Source organism: Corapipo altera, unplaced genomic scaffold (genome assembly GCF_003945725.1).
Source record: "Corapipo altera isolate COAL_440 unplaced genomic scaffold, ASM394572v1 310, whole genome shotgun sequence".
NCBI classification, from domain to species: Eukaryota; Metazoa; Chordata; class Aves; order Passeriformes; family Pipridae; genus Corapipo; species Corapipo altera.
The window spans coordinates 92,807-114,133 of record NW_020885096.1 but is presented as its reverse complement, the minus strand read 5'-3'; the positions used below and the strand labels follow the sequence as shown (position 1 = coordinate 114,133).

The window sequence follows — 21,327 nt, the reverse complement described above, 5'->3', positions numbered from 1 at the left end:
ATGCTTTGCTTTTGGCTCCACTCCAGCAGGTTTAACAGTGAAGCAAAACCAGGGTTTGTTAATGCTTAAGGTAGATAATGAAGATCTCATAGTTCAACTATGCAGTTCTACTGCATAGTATGGGCTCCAGTGGCCCTCTCTGTGTCATCAGGGCCTTCTAAAGGTGGCAGTATTTAGTACATCATGTTAGTGTATATGACCAGCCAGTATCTGCATAAAATCGTGGTTCCCTGGGTAGTCTCTAATCTGGCAGGGCCATGTGTTACATCTTTAGGCTGGTAGTTTACATAAGTGACTTTGCCAGTAACTAGATACTCTCCCTGTCTTCTGTGGGCAGACATGCTTTGTCCTGCCTCTCACTGTGTGTAAACGGACACTCCTGTATGGGGGAAGCATGACAGCTTTATTCCAGTGGTGGCAGCAGCAGGAGGCGGAAAGGTAGTTTGGAGAGGAACTAAGAGTTCTCCTTAGTTTCTCTTTTTCTCCGTCTCTGAGAGAATCCAGGCTTCCTGTACTCCAAGTCTCCCAAGTTAGGGCTGTTGTACTGAGCCCCTCACCTGGCCAGAGGAGACTGGCTATTTGTTGTGCTCTCTTTTTTTCCTTTCTGCCACAGTGTCCTCTCACGGGCTCTCTGCTTTGTTCAGAGACCTGGCAGTCTTTGAACAGGCAGGTTCAGAGACTTGCTTCTGTCTTCTGTGCCGTGACCCTCCTTTGCAGCCTGCTTTACCCCTTGCACGTTTGCTTTCTCTGCAGGACTGGTAACTGAAGACAGCCCTGGATAAAGAGTTGCTCCAGGCAGTGCAAGAGACAGTAGAAGTGAAGGAGGCACGAGGAAAACACAAGAAAGGGAAAAAAAAAATCAAGGTAACAACTCTTAGCTTTGTACTTTGCTGTCTTGGGACAGGACAGCTGTTTCTGGTTTTGGTATTTTGTGCGCAGAAGGGGACCAGACCACTGTGTGGGGAGAGGGTTTAGGATTGGTGTGTAGACAGAAGAAAAAAGGGCCCTGGGCATGTGTGTGCAAATATACTTGTCATGGGTTCTGTGGGGTGCTGAGCAAGCTGAAGTGAGTGTGAGTGAGGCTGAAAAGGACTCTCTAGGTGTGTCTGGGCTGTGGTTGTGCCTGGAGGGAGAGACAGAACTTGTGTGAAAATGCTTATAGTGGCATTTTCATTCCTAGAGCCTACATCAGTCTGGGAGCTCTTGGACCTGTTGGCTTTTTGGTTTTGCTCTAGAAACAGGACAGAAAGGACCCACTGAGGGCCCCTGCCTGACTCCTGGGCAGGTTCTGCAGCAAAAGAGGGGGTGAGGCAGGGCCTCACTTCCCCATGGAAGGGACTGGTTCTCAGAGCAGTATGTGGGACTCGTGAGGGTCTTTTTGTCCCTGTGGAGGTGTTTCAGGGAAGGGCTCTGTCCTCAGTCCCTTATGGCTTCTGACACTGTGTCTGCTCCAGATTTTCCCCAAGCTCTGTGGTTGTCCCCCCTCGTCTGTTCCTTTCTTGCAGTAGCACAGAGCGGAGCAGGGACTTGGCAGAGCAAACGAGCACATAGACAGTGATTCCAGGCTGCCTGCTACCTAATCTGTGCCTACTCTGTGCTGGTGATTGCACCCAGCAGCTGAAAATAAGGGAGGTAGTGATGAGGAGCTGCCAAGCTGGACTATTTATACTGGGTGAGTCAGGCCTATGCCTGAATCCAGCTGGACGCTGGGGAGCTGGAACCCAGGAGCAACCTGCAAAGGTCAAACTCTTGGACAAAGGCTCTTTCCTGCAGCAGCTTGTTTACTGTGTGGCTCAGAGTTGTCCAGTTTGTTCCCCGTGATGGACTGCACCTTCCCTCTCAGCTCTGCCACACAGCACTTGCTGCAGCCAGATCACTGGAAGTATCCTCCCCGTGCAAGGTCCCGGTGCCACCGCGGTGAGTGCAGCCTGAGCCCCGATGGCCAGGGCTGCCAGCACAGCCGCCTGGAGCCACTGGAGTGCCGGGATCTGCTGGTCCAGAATGCACTCTTCACTGGAGACCTGGACATGGTGCAGAAGTACTTCCCCAAGAGCGCAGCCATCAATCTCGTCATTGAGACCAGGGGTGATGTGCTGCGCTGGACTAGCAGGAAACGTGGTGGGTGTGTGGGGCTGGGACATGAGGAACAGAAAGTGCCCAGGATGTGGCCCAGAGGAAGGGCATGGGCTCCTCAGAAAAGTGTTGAGAGGAATCCCTGGTGGTGGAAGAGGTATTTGGGAAGAATGGCTTTTGTATGAGGAAGGAGGATTCCAGGGCTGTAGAACAAATAGTAGCAGGCTTGTTGAAGATGGCCAGTGACAGACCTATGAGGAAATGGTGAGAATAGGACCCTTGGAAGGGCTGTCAGTGGGGCACATCATCAGGATTGTCTGGATAGAGACTGCTGGGATAGATGGTAAATGTGTCAGATGGAGAGAGTGCCTGAGTGAGAAGGTGTCAGAAAGCTGTTCCATGAGATGGATTTCACAAGGGGAGCAGAAATCTAGCCTGGCAGAAAGATGGTGGAAGCAAGCTTGTCCTGAGTGACAGAAGGTAGGACCTGATCATCCTTGGTGTTTTCTCCCATCTGTACACCTCACTGTACCTTGGCCAGGCACATCTTGTGGCTACCATGCATGCTTCCACATTCTCTGGTCCCTTTTACTTCCCTCCTCACTGATGTCATCTATGAGTTTCTCAGCAAGCAGGGCAGCTGATGTGTTCAAGGGAGAGGTATACTGAGCAGCCCGGACATTCCTCTGTCCTTCCTTCTGTCTGTTAGTGATGTTGTACAGGCAGACTCCCAGAATTTAAGTGTCAGGTGTGGAGGGGTCATAACTGTCTTGTACTAGAGAAAAGGGAACAGATGATATAAAACAATCTTGCACAGAAATTGTTCTTATCACCAAGATGTGAAAAATCCAACCAAATTCATCAAGCACAGAACAAAAATGTGCTGCCAAATTTATCAGCTGAGGATGTAGAACAAAAACAAAATAAACCTTTGTGTTACCTGAGGCTTGGCTCTGTATCTCACTGGTCTGTAGGGGCAGATTCTTAAAACTGACCCAGCCAATGACCTTAACATTAGGTTCTAGTGACCTGGTCTTTCTCAAGTCACCCCTGTTGATATTTTAAAAAGCCCAGAGGAAGTGTAAACTGTCTAGTGTCACTGATGTTAACTGATACAGCTTTCTGCCTCCTTGGTGGGTGACTGGGAACCTCAACCTTTTCTGGGATGTCTGCTTCTATCTTTGGAGAAATATAAGGTTCCATCAGGTGAGAACATCTGCCAGATGCTTCCCTCTTTGTACCCTTTCACAGGCAGCATTTTAGTTAGTGAGGGTGAAGTCTGCTGAGATAGAATGAGTTGGAGACTGTCAGTACAGAACTTGCTCATTTATTTTCATTACTGAGAAGGGTAAAGTTCCCTGTCTTACACTCTGCTCTGGTCCCCTGGTAATTTTTGCTTGATGGTCTATTGGGGTCACTTAACTTGTGTTTAGCTGCATGATCTAAGTAGTTCTACAACAAAATTAAACTGAACACTTAGTAGCCTTCCATGCAGTTTGATGTGTTCTCTAGAACACGCATTGTGAACAAAACACACAGTGAGTTAGCAATGCACACTGTTCAGTGGGCAGGGTGGGTGTGTTCAGCCAAGTAGGGCCAGAGGAAAACTCCATCTCAGGTGACATGCCAGCAGTGAGCAACCTTGAGTGGGGAGAGTGCCTGAGGATGGAAAAGGAGCACTGAAGTCATGCAGGGGCTCTCTGCAAAGCTGGATATCAAGGAAAAGAAGAAAGGAGTCTAAAGGATAATTACCTTCAATATTTCCGATCCTTGTGACTATTTCTACCTCTCCTTTGGCTTTGATTATAAAGAGCTGTCCTATGGCTTGTTTAAAAGCCTAACTAGTGCCAAGAGCTCAGGTGGAACTGGGAAGTGGGTGTGCAATGCTGGAGATGTGCATGGAGCAGAGGGGTGGGCGAAGGCAAGGAGTTATGCATGGAACAGAAGGGTGGGTGAGGGTGTGGAGATGTGCACAGAGCAGAGGACTGATGGGGTTGTGCTGTTGTGGTCTGGGCAGCACTGGATGACAGCAGGCTGGTTGAGCATGAGACAACTTCCCTCTCTGCTGTCTTAGTGATGTCCTGTCCCCATTTCTACCCTTCAGGTCCCCCTGCCCTGCTTGGGGCTTTCCCTTCACGATGGGGCACTGCAGAGGTACTGCTATGTGAGCAGAGAGCCTTTATCAGCCTCTTGGCCTGTGTTTGGTCACAAGGTTTCCCAGAATAGATCAGCTGAGACCTGAGCTGTGCCCAACCTGTGCCAAAGAGGGGTGTGACATGTCCCCCCTCCCTGCGGAGCACCCTGGGCAGGCAGGCAGCCCCTCGGCCAGAACACAGGCTCGGAGCCTGGCTGGGGTGCACCAGCAGGTCCTGCCCTGGTCTCTGAGAAGGGTCTGGGTGCTTGTCATGGACAGCATCACAGGCAGAGGAGATGAGAGATGGGAGCCCATCCGCACGCAGCAGGTAGCTGGCCCTGCCCAGGTGTACTGGGAGGCCCTGTTGACTGGGGATCAGGAGATTGTGGCCGAGATCCTCAGCAACCCTCAGAACAACCTGAGCCCCAGTGCTGTGTTTGACACCAGTGACCTGGAAGAGTGGAAGAACTACCGGTTCAACCCCCGTGGGCTGAGTATGTGGGGGCAGTGGGGCTCAACCTGTGGTATGAGCTGTGGGACATTGCTGTTGTTGGAATTGTGTGTTACAGGAGCTGCTTGGGTTATGGAGGAGTGCAAAGGGAAGTGAGAGCACGGGGATGTGGTCAGGTTCTCCTGTGCATCTTGTGAAAGCGTGTGTGTGTGTCTGGAAGCATGCGGTGCACCCAGGAAACCTGGCCCCTCTCACAGGAGTTGTGCAAGGGCTTGGGAACTGCTTGGGTTACCCACGGGGCAAAGAGGAGTCAATCTCTGTGACCAGCCCTGCAGCCAAGCTCTGTGTGCCTGTGCTCGGTGTATGTGCTGGGCTGCTGGGTCCTGTTGTTGTACTGGACAAAGCATGGTCACAGCCCAGTGTTAGGTCCTCCAGATGGTTCAGCTTCAATCTGGACCTGGGAAACACAGTTGACCACATGCTGCTTCTGTAAGAAGGAGCTGAGAGGATGTAGTGCTGAACATGCTGTGCAGTCTGGGCCATGTCCTCCAGCCCAGCCTGGGTGGGCAGCCAGAAGTCTGGGTTAAGGAGCCCTTTTCCTGTACCATCTGCAGGCTGTTTTCCAGCTCAGCGATGCTTCCAGTTGGGTCAGCATCTTTGAGAGCTGATGCATTTCAGCCCCTTGCTCTCCTGGGCCCTAGATGTCCATCTCTGCTGAATCTTGCTGTCTGCACCCTCATCAGGACTCAGCTGAATCTTCTGTGTGTGCGGTAGCTGGCTTTGACACCTCTCTGTTTTACTGCCTGGTTCCTTGTGTTTGTGATGCTTCATGCATGGTGCTCATCCCAGCCACCTCACTGCCTTCAGCCCCAACGGTGCCCCAGGCCCTTCTTCCACTGTGCTTCTGACAACAGAAACCCCACGTGCCCACCTGGGCTGCAGGTGAGGAGCACACTGCCTGGGAACAGCCTCTGCCCTGGGCTCCTGCTCCCTGGAGCTCCATGTCAGCAGGGCTGTGAGGCCTGAGAGCCTTCCACAGACCTCTGCCTTTGGCTGGCCACTCCAAATACAGGGGCCTTGCAGGGAAGGGAATTGCAGTCCCTTGAGGAGAAACCCAAGTCTCTTAGGGGGGACATACATGAGGTACCCTGTGGGAAAGGGCAGGTCTTTGTGTACTGCGGCTGGATGTGGCTCCCTGACCTCTTTTTCTTTGCAGGACTGTGGTCTCTGAGCTATGAGCAGGAGCTCACCACGCCCCTGCACATCACGGCCAGCCGGGGCTACACCGACTGCCTGCGGCTCCTGCTGCTCCGGGGCGCTGCCGTCGACTTTGCCCCGGGGGGCAAGACGGCCCTGCACGAGGCTTGTGCAGCCGCCAGCACCGACTGTGTGCGTCTGCTGCTCAGCTCCGGAGCCGACCCCGAGGCTGTCTCTGAGGATGGCTACAGGCCCCTGCACCTCTGCAAGAGCCCAGACTCCATTGAGTGAGTTCTGCCTCGGGGGCACAGCTGGTCCCCCTCCCCCTCGAGTCTCATCCCACATAGGAGGGGCCCCTCCTCATCCCTACTGGTGGGTGCAGCTCAATGACATGGCCTTGATGCCTGTTCCTGGGCCAAGATCACCTCTGAGGTCATACAGGTGACTGCAAGCTCAAGTCCTCAGCTGACACAGCTGAGCCAGGTGCTGCTCTCTGGCCATCCACCGGCACGGAGAGCCGATGGTCACATTGTGTGACTCAGGGCATTCCCATGCAGAGCCAGTGGGCAGATGAGCAGATGTCAAGTGGGACAACACTTTAAGACTTCTGTGCAGGAGTTAGCTTGGATTAGGCAACAGTATCTCTGCTCACCAGTCATCACGGCTTAAAACTGCTGCTCCAGGGCATGAGGAGCAGGGATTTTTCACTCTTGGGACAAGTGAAAGCTGTGGGATGGTATGGATGTGGGGGCTGGGAGGTAGGATGGGAGATGGAGATGAGTAGGTCACCAAGTCACTTTGGCCCACGCAGGTGTGTCCGGCAGCTGCTGCAGCATGGTGCCAGTGCCAACAGTCGGACAGAGCAGGAGGATGACACAGCCCTGCATGTGGCAGCACGGCACGGCCTGGCAGAGCACGTCCAGCTGCTTCTGCGCCACGGGGCAGAACTGGAGGCAGAGAATGAGGAGGGACAAACACCACTGAACGCTGCCTGTGCTCAGCACCATGAGCCCCAGGACATGGACCACTACTACCGGGTGTGCCAGCTGCTGGTGGAGAGTGGTGCCAGCATCAACGCTGCCGATCGGGACAGGCAGCACCCGCTTCACCTGGCCTGCAAGAATGCTAACGCTCAAATCACAGAGCTACTGCTGGCCTGGGGTGCAAACGTCAATGTCATGAACTACGGCGGCAACACAGCCCTGCACAATATCCTGCAAGTAGCTGCTTACAAACTGCAGCATCGCCCGGAGCTCGTGGTGCGAGCCCTGCTCAACCACGGCGCTGTCCGCATCTGGCCGGGCTCCCTCCTTAAGGTGCGGAGAGTGGTGGGAGGGGAAGGCTGTGGACATCAGGGCCCAGCGTGAGCGAGGGTCACAGCAGGGTTCGTTCTATCGCAGCCTGCTTGCTGTCCTGCTCACTCTGCCCAGGGACTGGGGAGAGAGAACCGTCATTTCTGGTATGGGAATCCCTGATGACCTCCTGTAGGACTCTCCTGCTTCTGTCTGCTAAACTGTGTGGACAGTACTCACCCGGTTTCCATAATCACTTGCTCTGGACAGTGTTGGCCCTTTTCCTCTGGAGGTGTTTCCTCTCAGGGGCACACCCTCCAGCTCCTGCTGTCTCTGGGAGACACCAGCAGATAAAGGGTTAATTTCCTGTCTTAATTCCTGAGCAGTGCAATAATTACCCAGCCCGGAGATCAGCAGATTGCTCTCCCCTTTGGGAAAATACAGGAAAATCAACAATTAACACTAATTAATCTCCTATTAACGCCAGATAATGAGGATCACTGGTACAGCCAGAATAGACTCTGACAGCTACTGCTGGCCAGGGCTGTGGGGAGTGGGAGCCCAGAGCCGGGGGGATCTGTCTCTGTGCGACTGCGCCTGGGTGGGCTGTGCTCAAAGGCTGCACTGCTGTGAGGTACGCAGAGTCAGTGTGTCACCTGTACCTGCATGGACATGGGACACACCAGAGACACATTGTACAATAAGTGTGATGTCTTCTGCTGCTCTGTGCAGCCTCTGGCATGGGCACAACACTGCTTAGGACATGGGGACGGGATGTCTCTGCAGCCCTGTGCCAAACAGGCACAATCCTGTATTCCTGAGACCCAAGTGCAGCCCTCAACAGAGGCACAGAGTACTGTGGTCTAGCTGCTCATAAAACAGGTGTCAGTCCCTGACTCAGAATGGCTCATGCTTCAACCACCAAAACATGAGGAAAGAAGCCTGGTGTACAGCAGAGCATTGGTGCTTACAAGCTAATTGCAGCAGTGAGGCTGAGTGAGATCATCATCCTAGTCGCGTGCACTGGTCTCTGTGTCTGAGGAGAGGCTGCGGGGACCCAATTGTGCTGAAAGCAGCTGTGCTGTGCATGGTGGGTGATGGCTCAGTCACCCTCTTCAAAGGAGGGATGCTCTGGAGCTTCACACCTGCTTTGCTCTCCTGGGTTGGCACGAGGGAAGGATGTGAGTTCCCCAGATTTACCACATCTGGGTTTGAGCAGCATTCTAGGAGGTGACAGTGGGGCCTGCAGGACCTTACCTGACGGTGCTCACCTGCTCTCTCCCTGGCAGGTGCTGCGGTACTGCCACACCTGCCCACGCGTCATTGAGGCCCTGGTGAACAGCTACACCCACGTGCGCGTCTCCGAGGACTGGGTGGAAGCAGTTCCGGTGGAGGTCGTACAGGTGAGGGAACAAGAGCCTGCTGTTGGCTGGAGAACACACGTCCGGGATCTGCAGATGGGGGAGCAGGGTCAACTGGGGCTGGTGCGGGTGGGCAGGGCTGAGGCTGGGCAGGAGATTGCAGGACACAGGGATGGCGCTGTTGGGGACAGGGAGGATGCACAGTAGTGAGTAAGGCAAAGGGGTGTCTGGTTCTACCTCTGCTACCAGGATATCTTCAGTTTTTTCTGCCTGTGGTCCTCTCTTCCCTCTGTAGAAATACCCACTTTTCTACCAGTCTCTCTTCTCCCTGGAGCACAGACCTCGCTCCTTGCAGCACCTGGCTCGCTGCACCCTCAGGACCCTCCTGGAGGGCCGGCTGCTTCTGGTCCTGTCCCAGCTGCACCTGCCAAGTGCCCTGCACCAGTTCCTGCTGCTCGGCTTCGAGGATGTTCTCTACTAAGGACTGTGGTACCAGTATTGCTGTGCTTTTCTGCAAAGATGATCCACCCCCACTGATGCAGTCGGTGCCTTCCCAGCTATGCCCTTCCCCTCAACCCCTCCTGCCAGGCCACATCAGCCCTCTGTGCCAAGCCTGTCACTGTGTCCCAGTCAGTCTTGTGCTCTGCCTTATGCACCTGTTTTGGAGCATTCTGTTTGTCCATATTACTCAGGAGAGACTCCAGAATAAGAAAATGAAGATATGGGGATTAGGGCATTTTGTGGGACTAGGAGGAAGTACACCGCATGGATCATAGGCTTAGTTGTAGGATATAAGTCTCCCTATCCCAAATCTAAAAACTCTAACCTTTACCAGGCAGCTCTGGTGCCTTGGGCAGTTGTTGGGATCCTGTCTTTAGTCAAGTTGTTTACAATCTGTACCCAAAGGTACAGTTGTACCTACCTGGGTACAACTTCTGCCTTGCCTTGAAGACTGTCCTGACAGAGCTCAAGCGTGTGCTGTGCAACGGGTGGTGTCATGTGCACTTTTGGACCTGTGAACCTGCTTGTCAGAGGGAAATGTGTGGTGGGTGTGGAGCTGCGGGTCTCAAACAACCCCTTTTCGTGGAGGTACATTGTCTGGGTTACCTGGTTTAGCAGCTTGGGTAAGGACAGCAGTGCTTGTGCAGCACTGAGGACCCGACTGCAGGGTGAGGAGGAATATTCCCTGAGAACTCTGGTCTCCTGGGCACAGAGCAGCCACCCCTGAGCACTGTGTGGGGCCGTGTGCTGCTGCCTGGGTTGCACCACACTCCAGACAAAATAAAGGGACACAGTTGTAAAGAAAGCAAAGTACCAGCTACTCTTTAAAGATCTGCTGAGAGTGAACTCCATTCCTGCTTCTGCCTCAAGGAATACCTGAACTGCTGTGGCTGGCACAGGTACCCAGAGCAGCACTGAGGGTCCCTCCTCTCACTGCACTTGTCCTGCAAGGCCTCTGTTTGTGGCCATGTCAGTGCCAGGACACTGACAGCTCTGAGGGTGAAAGGGTTTGACAGACCCAATGCCAGTGTCTGTTCCTGCCTCTGTGGGGACATGGGGCGTAGCTCTGTGCCCCCAGTTATTGTCACCTTACACAGCCAAGGCCCTGCTGCTCTGAGGTGGTGAGCCCAAAATCCCTCCAGGAAGTTCATCATGCCATTCCTGATGCACCACAGCAGGAATGCTAACAGGATACAAGAGGGATGTGTCTACATGGTACAGGCACACAAAAGGTGTTGGGAAAGCAGTTGTGGCTGCCTGTGTGTAGGTACTACTGCAGTAGTATATCTCAAAAAGGTTTAACGATGTGTTTTACGTCATCCAGGGGCAGAGAGGTAAGGTGTTGGCTCAATGTGACAAACCATGATGGGATGAAGTAAGCAGGGGAGCCAAAGCTTTTAAAATACTGTGATAATGGCCCACCCTCTCACCACAGACCAGTAAGTGCATTTCCCTCAAACCAGTGCAGGAACCCACCCTGAAGTCACCTCCTTCCTCTGGCTGAGCTGGCTTGTCTGCTCAGGTGATTTGTTTATAGGATCAGGTCCAGTGGTCTTGTTCCCAAAGTCTAATCAGCACTTTAGAGAGTTCATTTTTAGCCAGATGATGTCTGTGGCTGGACAAGGAGCAGAAACAGGAGGTCCTGTTCCTTTTGGTGGCAGCAGAGTCTGGGCTTGCCTTAGCCTGACCCAGTGTCCCAGTCTGAAGGCAGAATGCAGAGCAGCACATGTGGCAGGTGTACTGTCCTTCTCTCCAGCACTGTCCCTATGCCTGTGATCAGTAAAGCATGCTCAGGCACTAAAATAATATCACCTTAAGGAGAGGGAAAGGTTGAATTTAATGGTTTGCTTTATTTTGTAGTTGTTAACTTGCAGCTGTTAAGCATTCCTGGGGTCTGGCTGGCTGCTTTTGCCAGTTCTGAGGCTGCTCTGCACTGGGTGATGAGGACAGCTCCAGTGGGAAGAGGAGAACCCACAGGGTTTGGTTTCTGCACACACGAGGGCACAGGGAGCTCCTGCATGAGCAAGCTGGCCAGCTCCTGGCACATCCCAGTCCTCCTTGGATGAAAGTGTTATGGCCCAGACGGGCACCTGCTGCAGTGAAGGACCCGTGTGAGGCTGCAGGTGCCTTTCCAGGGCTCTTCTCAGAGCCACCAGGTTTGCAGGCAGGGTGTCCCAGTGTGCGTGGGAGGGCTGAGGTCAGAGGGCTGAGAGGGGGACAAGCCATCCCTGGGCACAATCTTCATAGACTGAATTTTGTCTGTGTTCCCATTGAAACTGAAAGGGCATGAGTTCATTGTGTGTGGTACCGCGGGATAACTTCAAGGAATGTGAGGCTGGTAGGAAAAGGAGAGAACCTTTTACAGAGGGACCAGGATTACTGGGGGAAAAAAACCAAACCAATTCCAATCAACCCACTAGAAAAGCTTTAGCACTTTTTTCAAGCTGAAACAAGCAGAAAGGTTTGAGCTAAGAGCGGACTAAGAGCAAATGCTCCAAGTTTAACTCAGTTATGCTAATTTATTAGCAATTGATTTTCAAAAACAATTACAAGAAGAGACTTAAAAAGGTTTAATGGCCCAGAGCACATTCTGGCAATTTAACAGGCTCTGCTATTTTCTCAGGTGTCAGAATGGGAAATTCCTAATGCAGCATTGGGTGTACTTGCTCAGACAGTTTTGCCAGGAAAGTGTAACCATCCTGAGTGGGAAGGTTGTGGCCTCCACTGAGGACAGCGAGTGTGAGGCATTGTTAGCACAGGGGCATGTGGTTCTGGTGTGTTTTTACCAGCTGCCACAGGCACAGGCAGCTGCTGGATTTGCTGGGAATGTGTCTTAGACAGGCTACTGCTCCTGCTTCAGCATCCAGCTGGGTTTGTCGTGGCAAGAGGCACCCTCAGGACTGCTGGAAAGGTGCAAGTCTGTTGCTGCATTCTCAGTGCAACCATCTGAGTCCATCTGAGCGGTGTGCTCAGGGGTAAAAAGTTATCCCAGTTCTAGATAGAAGTTTCAATCCCAGTCCAGCTGCAGCCCCTGGATCCTGCTCTGACCCTCCCTGTGGAGCCAGAGCACTGCCCATCCCTGGTACCCTCTTCTGAGAGATCAACAGCTTCCCAACCTCGAGCACCTGCTTGACTCTTACTTGATCTTCCTTGTTCCTCGTGAAAGAGCGTGGCAGGCCACAACAGGAGCAGACTAGTGAACCATAGTGATACTTACAGAAGGAAGACAGGCAAAGCAAGTAGAGAAAAGCTCTTCCCCAGCATGTCCATCCCCACCCTACACTTGTAATCTACATTGTAGTTACTTTTGAGTCAACAAGGCAGCTTTGTATTTATTGGTTGTGGAGAGATTTGGTTTTTTCTGCCATAAATTTGAACGGTCACTTTTTGGACCTGTGTATGTTTGAGCATTCTGATGTCCTTGTGGCAAGGAGAGCTGAATTGCACAGTGTGTTGATCACCTCCTTTTATTTATCTTTCTGCTGTTACCGTTGTGCTTCATTTGATGCCCTTTAACTCTTGTTTTCTAAGAATATATTGGTAGCTATCATCTGTTCCTCTTCATCATATTATTCAGAACTATACAGATCCCTGCCCCTTCTCTCCTTACTCGGGCTGGAATTCTATTCAGCTGTGCTGTTCCTGTGTGGAAGCTGTCACCCAGCCCCTACTATACCCACAGGCTTTCCCTGGGCTGTTACTGGTCCCAGTGCATCCTTTGGAGATGGAGGGAGGACAGGGGGTTTTGCTGTGATTGTCTAAGGATTGTTCTGTTGTGGATGTGAATGCTCAGGACCTTTGGATTTGTATTTGACGTCACTTGACCATTTGCACAGCCCCGGAGGAGGCCTGGGCAGTGCTGCCCTGAATTCAGTGTTGTCTGTGCTCAGGTGGCACATGTCACAACCTTTAATGTTTTTCAGACTCATTACTGTCTGGGATGCTGTTCTTGATTTAAAGTGAAGCCCCATTCTTCTTTCCTGTATGTTGCACCCTATACTTGGAGGCACAAATAAGCCTGTTCATGTACCTGGTGTTTCCAGCAACCAAGATCAGGTTGTCTTGAGTAAGTGTCACACATTACTTTTACCATCCCAACAATTCCTTTTTATCCACTCCAGTAATTTTATCAGCAACTGTTCTTTATTTCTCACTGATTGCTAACAACTTGTAACATTGATATGCAAAGAGAATAGAGCTAGAAATACACCTGTCAAATGGCTGTGTAGGATAAGTCTTCTCAGTCACCCAGCTCTTTTGGATCTCTTAATGCTGAGCCCACTGCCTGCAGCATACAGCTAATTTTTCATATTAGAATGTCCTGCAGAACTAAGTCAAATGACTTACAAGAATCTAAGCATACTCTGTCTCTCATTAGCTGTTTCAAACTTCTAGGCTTACAAAAAAGTTACATAAAATCATTTGCAAGTATTCTTTTCTGAATTAGGTTAAATTGGGTTCTAGCTTTTGCTAATTTACCCAGGACATCCTTTAGTTGCTTGTCTGTGATTGGCTAGAGATGTATGTTGAACTAACTGGTCTGTAGTTTCCTGGATATCCATGTGAACACTTGAATACTGACAAGACATCGGATTTTTTCCCCCCAGTAATCTTAAATTCCCCAGTGTGCCATGATTTGTTATAAAGAAAAAAATAAATGGTTTAGTGAATTCATTAGCCAGTTAAATACTCTTGGATGTAAGCTCTTCTCCTGCATATTATAAAAATTGTTACTTACACAGTTTAGCATCTTCCTTAATTACTGATGGAATAGAAAGTATTTCATTACCACTGTAAAATATGAATATTACACATTGTTGTTTCAAATGCAGAGCAGAAATATTCACTCAGTTCTTGACTTTCATTATGCAGAATGTGTGTGGCACACAGTCACCTGGGGCTGGGGCCCAGCACCTGCAGGTCTCTGCCCTCTCTGCTGCTGGGGCATCCTGCTTCGGGGTTGAGGTGTCAGAAACTTTGAGAAGTTGGAGAGGTTCAGAGGAGCACTGTGGGTGGGTGATGGGCTGCAGTGACTCCTTGGCAGCAGGAGCTGCAGAGGGGTTGGGGTTGGGCACACGATGGTTGCTCCTTGGAGTCCTGTGTGCAAGCGTGGGCTCCTGTTCTCCAGTGCCAGGTTCACAGGGTGGGAGGGGCTAGGATCCCACTCCCGTGGAGAACTGAGGGACCCTCTATCACCTCCTGCCACCTGCTGCTGGACCCTGCTGTGCCTTGCCAAACCTCCCTGCAGCGTCCATTCAGCACTGCCAGGCTTTCCGAGTGGCACTTGGAGGTAAAATTAGACCCAGTGGCTGGAAATTGGAGCTGGGCAAACACAGAAATTAGAATTAGAAATGAAACACATTTTTAATAGCAAGTGCAATTAATCTTCTAGTTAATTGCATCTTAGAACAGCTTGTCATGGTGTATGTAGATTTCTCATCTCTAGTTTTTTTTAAAATCGCTGTAGGCTTTGCCCTAGCCCAGAGCAGGGTTCATCCTGCACAGTGGTCAGCCCAGTCCCAAAGAGATCAGACTGATTAATTACAGATCTGTGAACCAGTCTTGTTCCTCTGCACTGCGCTGTCACTGCCGGGACTGTGTTTGGCCCAGGATAATGAGCCCCAGTTTCCAGGATAATGAGCCCCAGTTTCCCTTCCCAACGCTGCTCACTCCATTGACACCTCATTGACACCTCTGACTTCCCCTTAGTTTCCTTCATTTTGGCCCCATTGGTTTGTACTGGTTCTGTCAGCTTTGAGCTCTGAATCTGCTGCCTGCACTGCTTTCTGGGAAAGACATGCTGGAATAAATGGTGATGCTGCATTTATAATGTTGCTTAAATATTTGCTCTTACTCCATTTCTCTCACGAGCTTTAGCTTTGATATCTCAGCTGTTTGGCAGTGATGATGGTGTTTCACCCTGTGGGATGGGCGGTGGTTGGGGGTTCCAAAGGACCTCAGGGCTGGATGTGACACTCAGAGGCAAACCCCGTCCTCTCCCCAGCACACAAGCACCTCAGGGGCTGCCCCACGACCCTGGCTGTGATCCTCCGTGGGGTGGGGAGGCACCAGGTGCCCTGGCTCAGGGCAGTAGGAACCTCTGTTCATCGCAGGCTGTGACCCCTGACAGCAACAGTGCCCCTCTGATCAGCCCTGTGCAGAGCTCTGCTGGGCTCACACTGGGGCTTGCTTGGCCCAACAGTAGCTCTCCCAGTGTCGAGGGCTTCTGGTCCTTCCCCCTTGGGACTGTGACTCCCAATGCTTCCTCCACTTCTGTTTCCATCCAGAGGTGCTGCAGCAGATGCTGACGGCCCTGAGGTGAGCACAGGGACATGTTCTGCAGGTGAAACCCGGGGGGCAGACCCCTTTTGCACAAGGGTGCTCTCTGGGTTGTCCGTCCCTGCCCCCCCGCAGCCGCTTGCCAGGAGTGAGTGGTTCAGGTCGCTTAAGGAATTACCAGCAAAGGTGTCAGCAAAAGCAACTTTAATGTAAATCAGCAAAAGCAGGTTTGATATAACTTTGCAGTGGGAGCAGAGGGCATCAAAAATGGTCAGAAGACAAGGAAATGCCCAACAAAAAGTGCCTCAAGGACCTGGAGCTGGAGAAACTTGAGTGGTGACAAAATAGCAATATCTAAATACAGAAAAATTACCCAAGCACCTCTCCTACAAGGAAAGGCTGAAGGAGCTGGAACTCTTCAGCCTGGAGAAGAGAAAGCTCCAGGGGATCTCATCAGTGTGGATAAGTGCCTGAAGGGAGGGCACAAAGACAATAGAGCCAGGTTGTTTCCAGTGGTGCCAGTGACTGGACCACGCTCCCAGCTGAAGACAGCATTAGTCATGTGCCAGCCTGTATTGTGGATGGTGCTGCATAACCCCTTTTGCTCTGAGTCCTGCATCCTGCACTCTGAAAATATCAGGTTTGCTCATAGGCTCTTTAGTTCTGTCAGAGCTATGAGACATGTCCATACAGTGACCTGCGGATGACGGATGTCTTCTGAACAAAAGGATCCAGAGCACTCTGCTCAAGTAATTAGCAGGGCAGAGCAGTGCACTAGGAGAGAGCTGCTTCCAGGCTAAACGTCCAAGAGGTACCAGTCCGGTGCCTTAGTAGCCCCATAAATTATCTGAAGAATCTGGCTAATATCGCTTTCCCAGAGCAGGATCCAAACCCAGGACTGAGGGATGGCTTGGCTCTCCTAAGCAGAATAATCCTTGAAGAGGTATGTCAAAGGATCCTACCTTGTCCGAGACTACAGGAACAAAAATTTCTCCTCTGAGATCTTGTCAACAGCAAACCCATCCACCTGGGACTGCTCTTGCTGCTGCTAATGAAGATCCTGGGTTCTTACTGCTCCAGGTATGGCTCTGCCAGGTCTGCTTCTGAAATGTGTTCCCCAGGTGTGAGTGCAGGTTTCCATAGCCACTGTAGACGACTGTGACAAGTTTTGCTGTCGGAAGCTGAAGACAGAAGCACATGGGGCAGCCCTGCAGTCAGGGAGAGCCTGTGGGACCATGTTTGCAGAGGCCAGCTGGGGCCTCCTGGGTGCTCCTTGCCCGTGAGCTCTTGCCCACCCCAGGCTGTGTGTGGCTGCAGGGTCTGATGGACCATGTCATGGGCACATCCAATAGCAGAGTCTGTGCCTGGCAGGAGCCCAGCTTCAGTCAAACAGCACTACGGCCATAGCCAGACTAATCTCTAGATTTCCCATACTTTGAGTAAATAATTTTGCAACGTTACGCTTGCTTTTAATATGTTTAGCAGCTATATTGCAGGAATGCCTCGAGGCTGTGACTAGATTTAGTCCTGTTGTGCTAGATTCCATGCAGAGATCGTAAGTGGAGCAGGTAGAGGCATAAAGTTAAGGCTGCATAGCAGTTTCCATTAGGAAGACCTGCTTTCATTTGCCAGTCAGTCATTACACTTTAACTGTAGCAGTTGTGGTTGCCATGCTCCGTGTCTGTCTCAGAACTTTTCCCATTACAGATACAGCAAAAATTAATTGGCTTCTACCTGGCCAACAGCCGGTGCACCAGGAATACACTCTAGACTCCTCACCTCAGAGAGGAGAGCTGGCCCAGATGGTTCTTTTTCTGCACAGTAGCCTAGGATCAACTTTTCCCAAATTACCAGCCTCTGAGGATCCCCCTTTTGTTTTCCAAGCAGCGACATTTTTAGAGGCTGATGGTTTTCTCCTAAGAAGCCTCTGCCTATGCTGAGCAGATTGCAGTTAGGGCAGATCCACTGTGCTGGCCAGACAGGTCATGCATGGTCTTCAGCACAGACACTGTGTCCCAAGTGTCAAGTGTTGAGCAGGACACTTTCCAGTCTTGCCTACTGACTCCAGAAAAACAGGCAAATGGACTCGTCCATGATCATGTGTCTGCAGCAAGGAACGGCAAAGAGGAGGAGGAGGAAAAAGCTTCAGCAGTTCTAATGCAGAAACCAGAGAAGAGGGATTGAAAGCAAAGGCAGACTGAGGACAGAGGCAGTGACATAATGGAGGATGAGATGGGCCAGGCTGATCTGTGATTGCTGAAGGTGCTGCTGGCAGAGACTGGACTTGAATTTGGGTCCCAGCCTGGTGAGACTCAGAACCAGGCTGAGGCTGAAAAACACAAGGCATGACCCAGCAACCTCAAAACAGAAGGAAAGAGTAGGTGTGCCTCTGAGAGTCTTTCTTAGCTTAATGTCTGATAATGTACCCAGTGGGGTCCTGAGAGGTCTCTGTCAAGAGCTGAGAGGGCAATGAGACCAGGGGCTTTACAATTGCACACACAGTTAATATTTCTGCTGTACCTGGCATGTTGGACGGTGTATATTAAGGCACATTAAGGGAATCCACTGGCTCTTTGCAAGGGAGGGATGGAGCCTGATAAACCAGAAGTGAGGGACTTCCTGCAGGGAAGGTGTGTGGAGAGGGAGAGATGTCCAGGGAGCAAACTGAGCAGTGGAGGTCTGAGCCTCAAGTGGAAGCTATGGAAACTGCATTTCACTAGACAGCAAGAAGCTATGGAAGATTAGACAGAAGTTACAGAAACTGGGAAAGCCTGGGGAGGTCCAAGGAGTAACAGAGTTATCATGTGCAACCTGGACCCTCACTCTGAGTTGGCTCACCCTGCAAGGATGGTGGGTGTGGGAGCCCTGTCCCATTCCATGTACACCTTGGAATACAGCAGCACAATCTTTGCTCTATTTTGCAACTTTTTAATTTTTTTCTGCAATCCTTCAACCTTTCCTTATCTGAGTCTTGGCTTCGTGATTTGGCATATGAGTTTCTTTCGTTCTTTACTACAAAGTCTGATGAGACAAAGTAAACCAGAGTAGAGTAAGCTGTTGGACCCTGAGTACATTCGCCCCTCATGGGGGTTCAGCCCTCTGGGATGAGGGCTTACTCAAATGATGCACCTGTCTGTCATCAGACCTGCTCTCCTCACCTTCCTCAGTCCTGTGGACTTCACCCTGTGGACTGCAAGCCCTTGCTGCCTGGCTTCCCACCCCTCTGGAAGCAGTCTTTCCTTGCTGCTCCCAGCACGGATCAGAGATTGAATGTTTGAAGGGAGACAGGGGCTGCAGGTAACGCAAGTGTATGATGAGGTAAGCAGAAGCTCAGTCTTGGAGACACAGGTAGGGACTTACTGGGTGCCAGATATTGATATGTAGAAGTCAGTATGGAGTTTGTGCTCCAGGCTTCAGGCAGGACCTGCTGCTGTCGGCAAAGGCACCATCCTCCCTTGTGGGAGACACGTCACCCCAGCTCATTCAGTTTCCCCACAAGGTCACAGAGTAGAGCAGTTTCCTGTTGCTCTCAAATATCTTCCTAACCTATCTGAGGGTGTGAGGTGTAGGTTGAAGGTTACGTAGGAAAGGTTCATTGAACAAATGATCAAATTTCCACTGCTCAGGAGTCAGGAAGCTGTTTGCATAGCCTGGATTTGGGCCTCTTTCGGCGCAGTCATGAGATCCAGTAACACATGGCTATTCTTTCCCTTTCTCCATGGTCTAGTGATAGCAGGGAATGGACCAAAACTGTGTGCATGAAGATGACTCCAACCCAAAGGTTCCCTTCCCACAAACACACCAGGAGAGCTGGGCCAAGGACAGACAGAATATGGATGCTGACCTGCAGACCTGGACCATGTCCCTTGTATCACAACTGATTCCTATGGTGGGATCCATCCAAATGCTCATCACTGCCAGCTTCCTTCCCAGCCTGGAATCCGGGCCCTCATCCTGGACTAGGGACTGACTGGTTGATGACCTGCAAACACAGGCATCTCTCTCTCCCTTAGTGATCCAAGGGTGGGAGGTGTTTGCATCAGTGGTGACAGGGATCCAGTGGGCCTCAATTTTAGGATTCAGTATTTGAGTTTGGATGATTATTTTATCATTGACTTTTCCACACCTGTTTCCCTGGCTGGCGGCAGGGCAGTTCTCACTGCAGAGGGATATTTCCTTGGGACTGCAAGGATGTGCCACAGAGAAAGCCACAAAAGACATGAAAGAAAAAGGAGGCTCTGTGATGTCATAGCTAGGCCCTGGGGATTTAGACTGTGCCTGTTTAGTGGAGGAAGGCTGAGTACCTGGTGGACCCACTTTGCCTAACTTACACACTCCACACAGGATCCAAGTGTCCAGCTCCATGGCTGGGCTTTCATGTCCCACAAAAAACACGTGCTTCAGGACTGCAGCAAAGTGGTGTTCCAGATCTCCTCAGGGACAGAGCAGAAGGTGATGGTTTAGAAATCCATGTGTTCATACAGATAGTAATGCCACCAGGGAGCCTGGGTAGCTAAGCAGCCAGAGGTACTGCATCCCTGGTCAAAGGGGGAGCGCAGGCAGGAAAACACAGGGGACCTGAAAAGAGGAATACCCCTAGGTGAGAGATGGAGGTCTGGCGTGTCACTGTGCCACTGAAAATACAGTCAGAGTGAGCACAGACACGACTTCAGCTGTGGCATTTCTCAGCATCCAAGTGCTTTACGTAGCAATCCCGACGCTTTTCTGAAGCAGGGCTTTAGTTTGCCTGATGCTCAGCATATTGCAGGCCCGGTGAGCAGCTCCCTGTAGACAGGAGCACAATCTAAATGTTGAGCTGGGGGGAGAAGTCCTCTGCTTTAGCGTGGAGACTCCCCACAAGGGGCAGGCGATGTTCCCCGAACACACAGAGCATAGCGGAGCCGCAGAGCTCTCGCCGCAGCTCAGGAGCTTTCGGCTCACACGGGTCTCGCTTGCTCTGCAGACGGAGCGATGCACACCAGGGCCACCGGCCGCCACCCGGGGAACGCGTGTGGCGCTCGGAGTGCGGGGGGTCGAGCCCCGGGCTCTGTGCTGCTCAGCGGGGCCGGGGGACCGCCGGGGCCGGGACATCCGCCCCCGGCCCCGCTCCGCGCCGCATGCCCGCTCCTGCCCGCCGTGCCGAGCACCGGGACCACCCCGCGGGGCGCGGCGCCGGGGCCTCTGGGGAGCAACAAGGGGGGACGAGGGGGCCCCTTTCGGATTTCAGCCCTCTCTCTTCCCACCACGGCCCAAGTGCGTCTGCGGGCGGTCCCGCGGTCTCCCCCGGCCCCGCGGCGCCAGAGCCCGCCGGTCTCACAGAGATCCCGCTCCGAGCCCACAGAGACTCCTGGGCCGGGAAAGGGGCAGTCCGGGCCCTGGCCGGGGCGGGCCCCGCGGGTCTGCGGGCCGGTCTGCGGGCACGGCACGGCACGGCACGGCACGGCACGGCACGGCACGGCACGGCACGGCCGCAGCGCGACGGGGCCGGCACCTGGCCAGGGCCAGTCCGTCGGGGCACTGGAGCCCGCCCGTCGTCGCCGTCCCCGGACCGCTCCCTTCGGGCTCGGCCGCCTAGAGCGCTGGCCCGGCCCGGGCCGGTTGCGGGGCCGGCTCGTCCCGTCCGTGATCCCGGGGAGGGCTGTGCCGAGCGACGCGGCCCCGTCCCGTCCCCACAAAAGCACCCTTGTGCTGGCCCCGTAATTGCTAATCATCAATCACCATTAATAACAGCTGATGAGGCGGGAGGGGGAGGCGCCTTCCCAGGGGCCGGCCGCGCCGGGGGAGCGGGGCGCTTTGCCCCGGCGGAGCGGGCGCTGAAGGAGGAACTCGACCGTGATGTGCGGAAGATGGATGAGAGCAGAGGGCGACACCCCCGCCCGCCTCCCCTCCCTCCTCCCCCTCCCCTCACGGCCCGGCCCGGCCCCCCCGCGGCGGGGCGGGCGGGCGGCTCCGAGCGCGCCTCACTCCGCCGCGCCGAGACAGCGAGCGGGCGGGCGGACGGGCGGCAGCTCTCGCTGGGCGCCGGAGCCCACCGGAGGC

General features: G+C 52.7%; 2 protein-coding genes and 1 long non-coding RNA gene across 5 annotated transcripts in view; 2 read left to right on the top strand and 1 right to left on the bottom strand.

Annotated features, from left to right (window-relative positions):
- The first annotated feature begins 1,685 nt into the window (after positions 1-1,685).
- The window catches only part of ASB10 (ankyrin repeat and SOCS box containing 10), a 26,708-nt gene continuing 7,066 nt past the window's right edge, over positions 1,686-21,327 (top strand). The window contains exons 1-5 of one of the 3 annotated variants that reach the window (XM_027669643.1): positions 1,686-2,118; positions 5,875-6,142; positions 6,667-7,171; positions 8,437-8,550; positions 8,804-11,311. In XM_027669643.1, the coding sequence (XP_027525444.1) occupies positions 1,686-2,118; positions 5,875-6,142; positions 6,667-7,171; positions 8,437-8,550; positions 8,804-8,989 (1,506 nt within the window). In that variant the 3' untranslated portion in view covers positions 8,990-11,311. Of the gene's footprint in view, positions 2,119-5,874; positions 6,143-6,666; positions 7,172-8,436; positions 8,551-8,803; positions 11,312-12,932; positions 14,840-21,327 lie in introns of those variants that run through there. The other 2 variants (XM_027669646.1, XM_027669645.1) reach the window with 2 other exon arrangements.
- On the bottom strand, positions 18,205-19,596 carry LOC113960218. The gene is made up of 2 exons (XR_003531997.1): positions 19,133-19,596; positions 18,205-18,309 (listed from the first exon to the last, which is right to left on the bottom strand). It is a non-coding gene; the product is annotated as an uncharacterized LOC113960218 (long non-coding RNA).
- The window catches only part of LOC113960216 (homeobox protein GBX-1-like), a 7,997-nt gene continuing 7,804 nt past the window's right edge, over positions 21,135-21,327 (top strand). Inside the window, 2 exon segments of the mRNA XM_027669647.1 lie at positions 21,135-21,188; positions 21,191-21,291. Coding sequence (XP_027525448.1) covers positions 21,135-21,188; positions 21,191-21,291 — 155 coding nt within the window.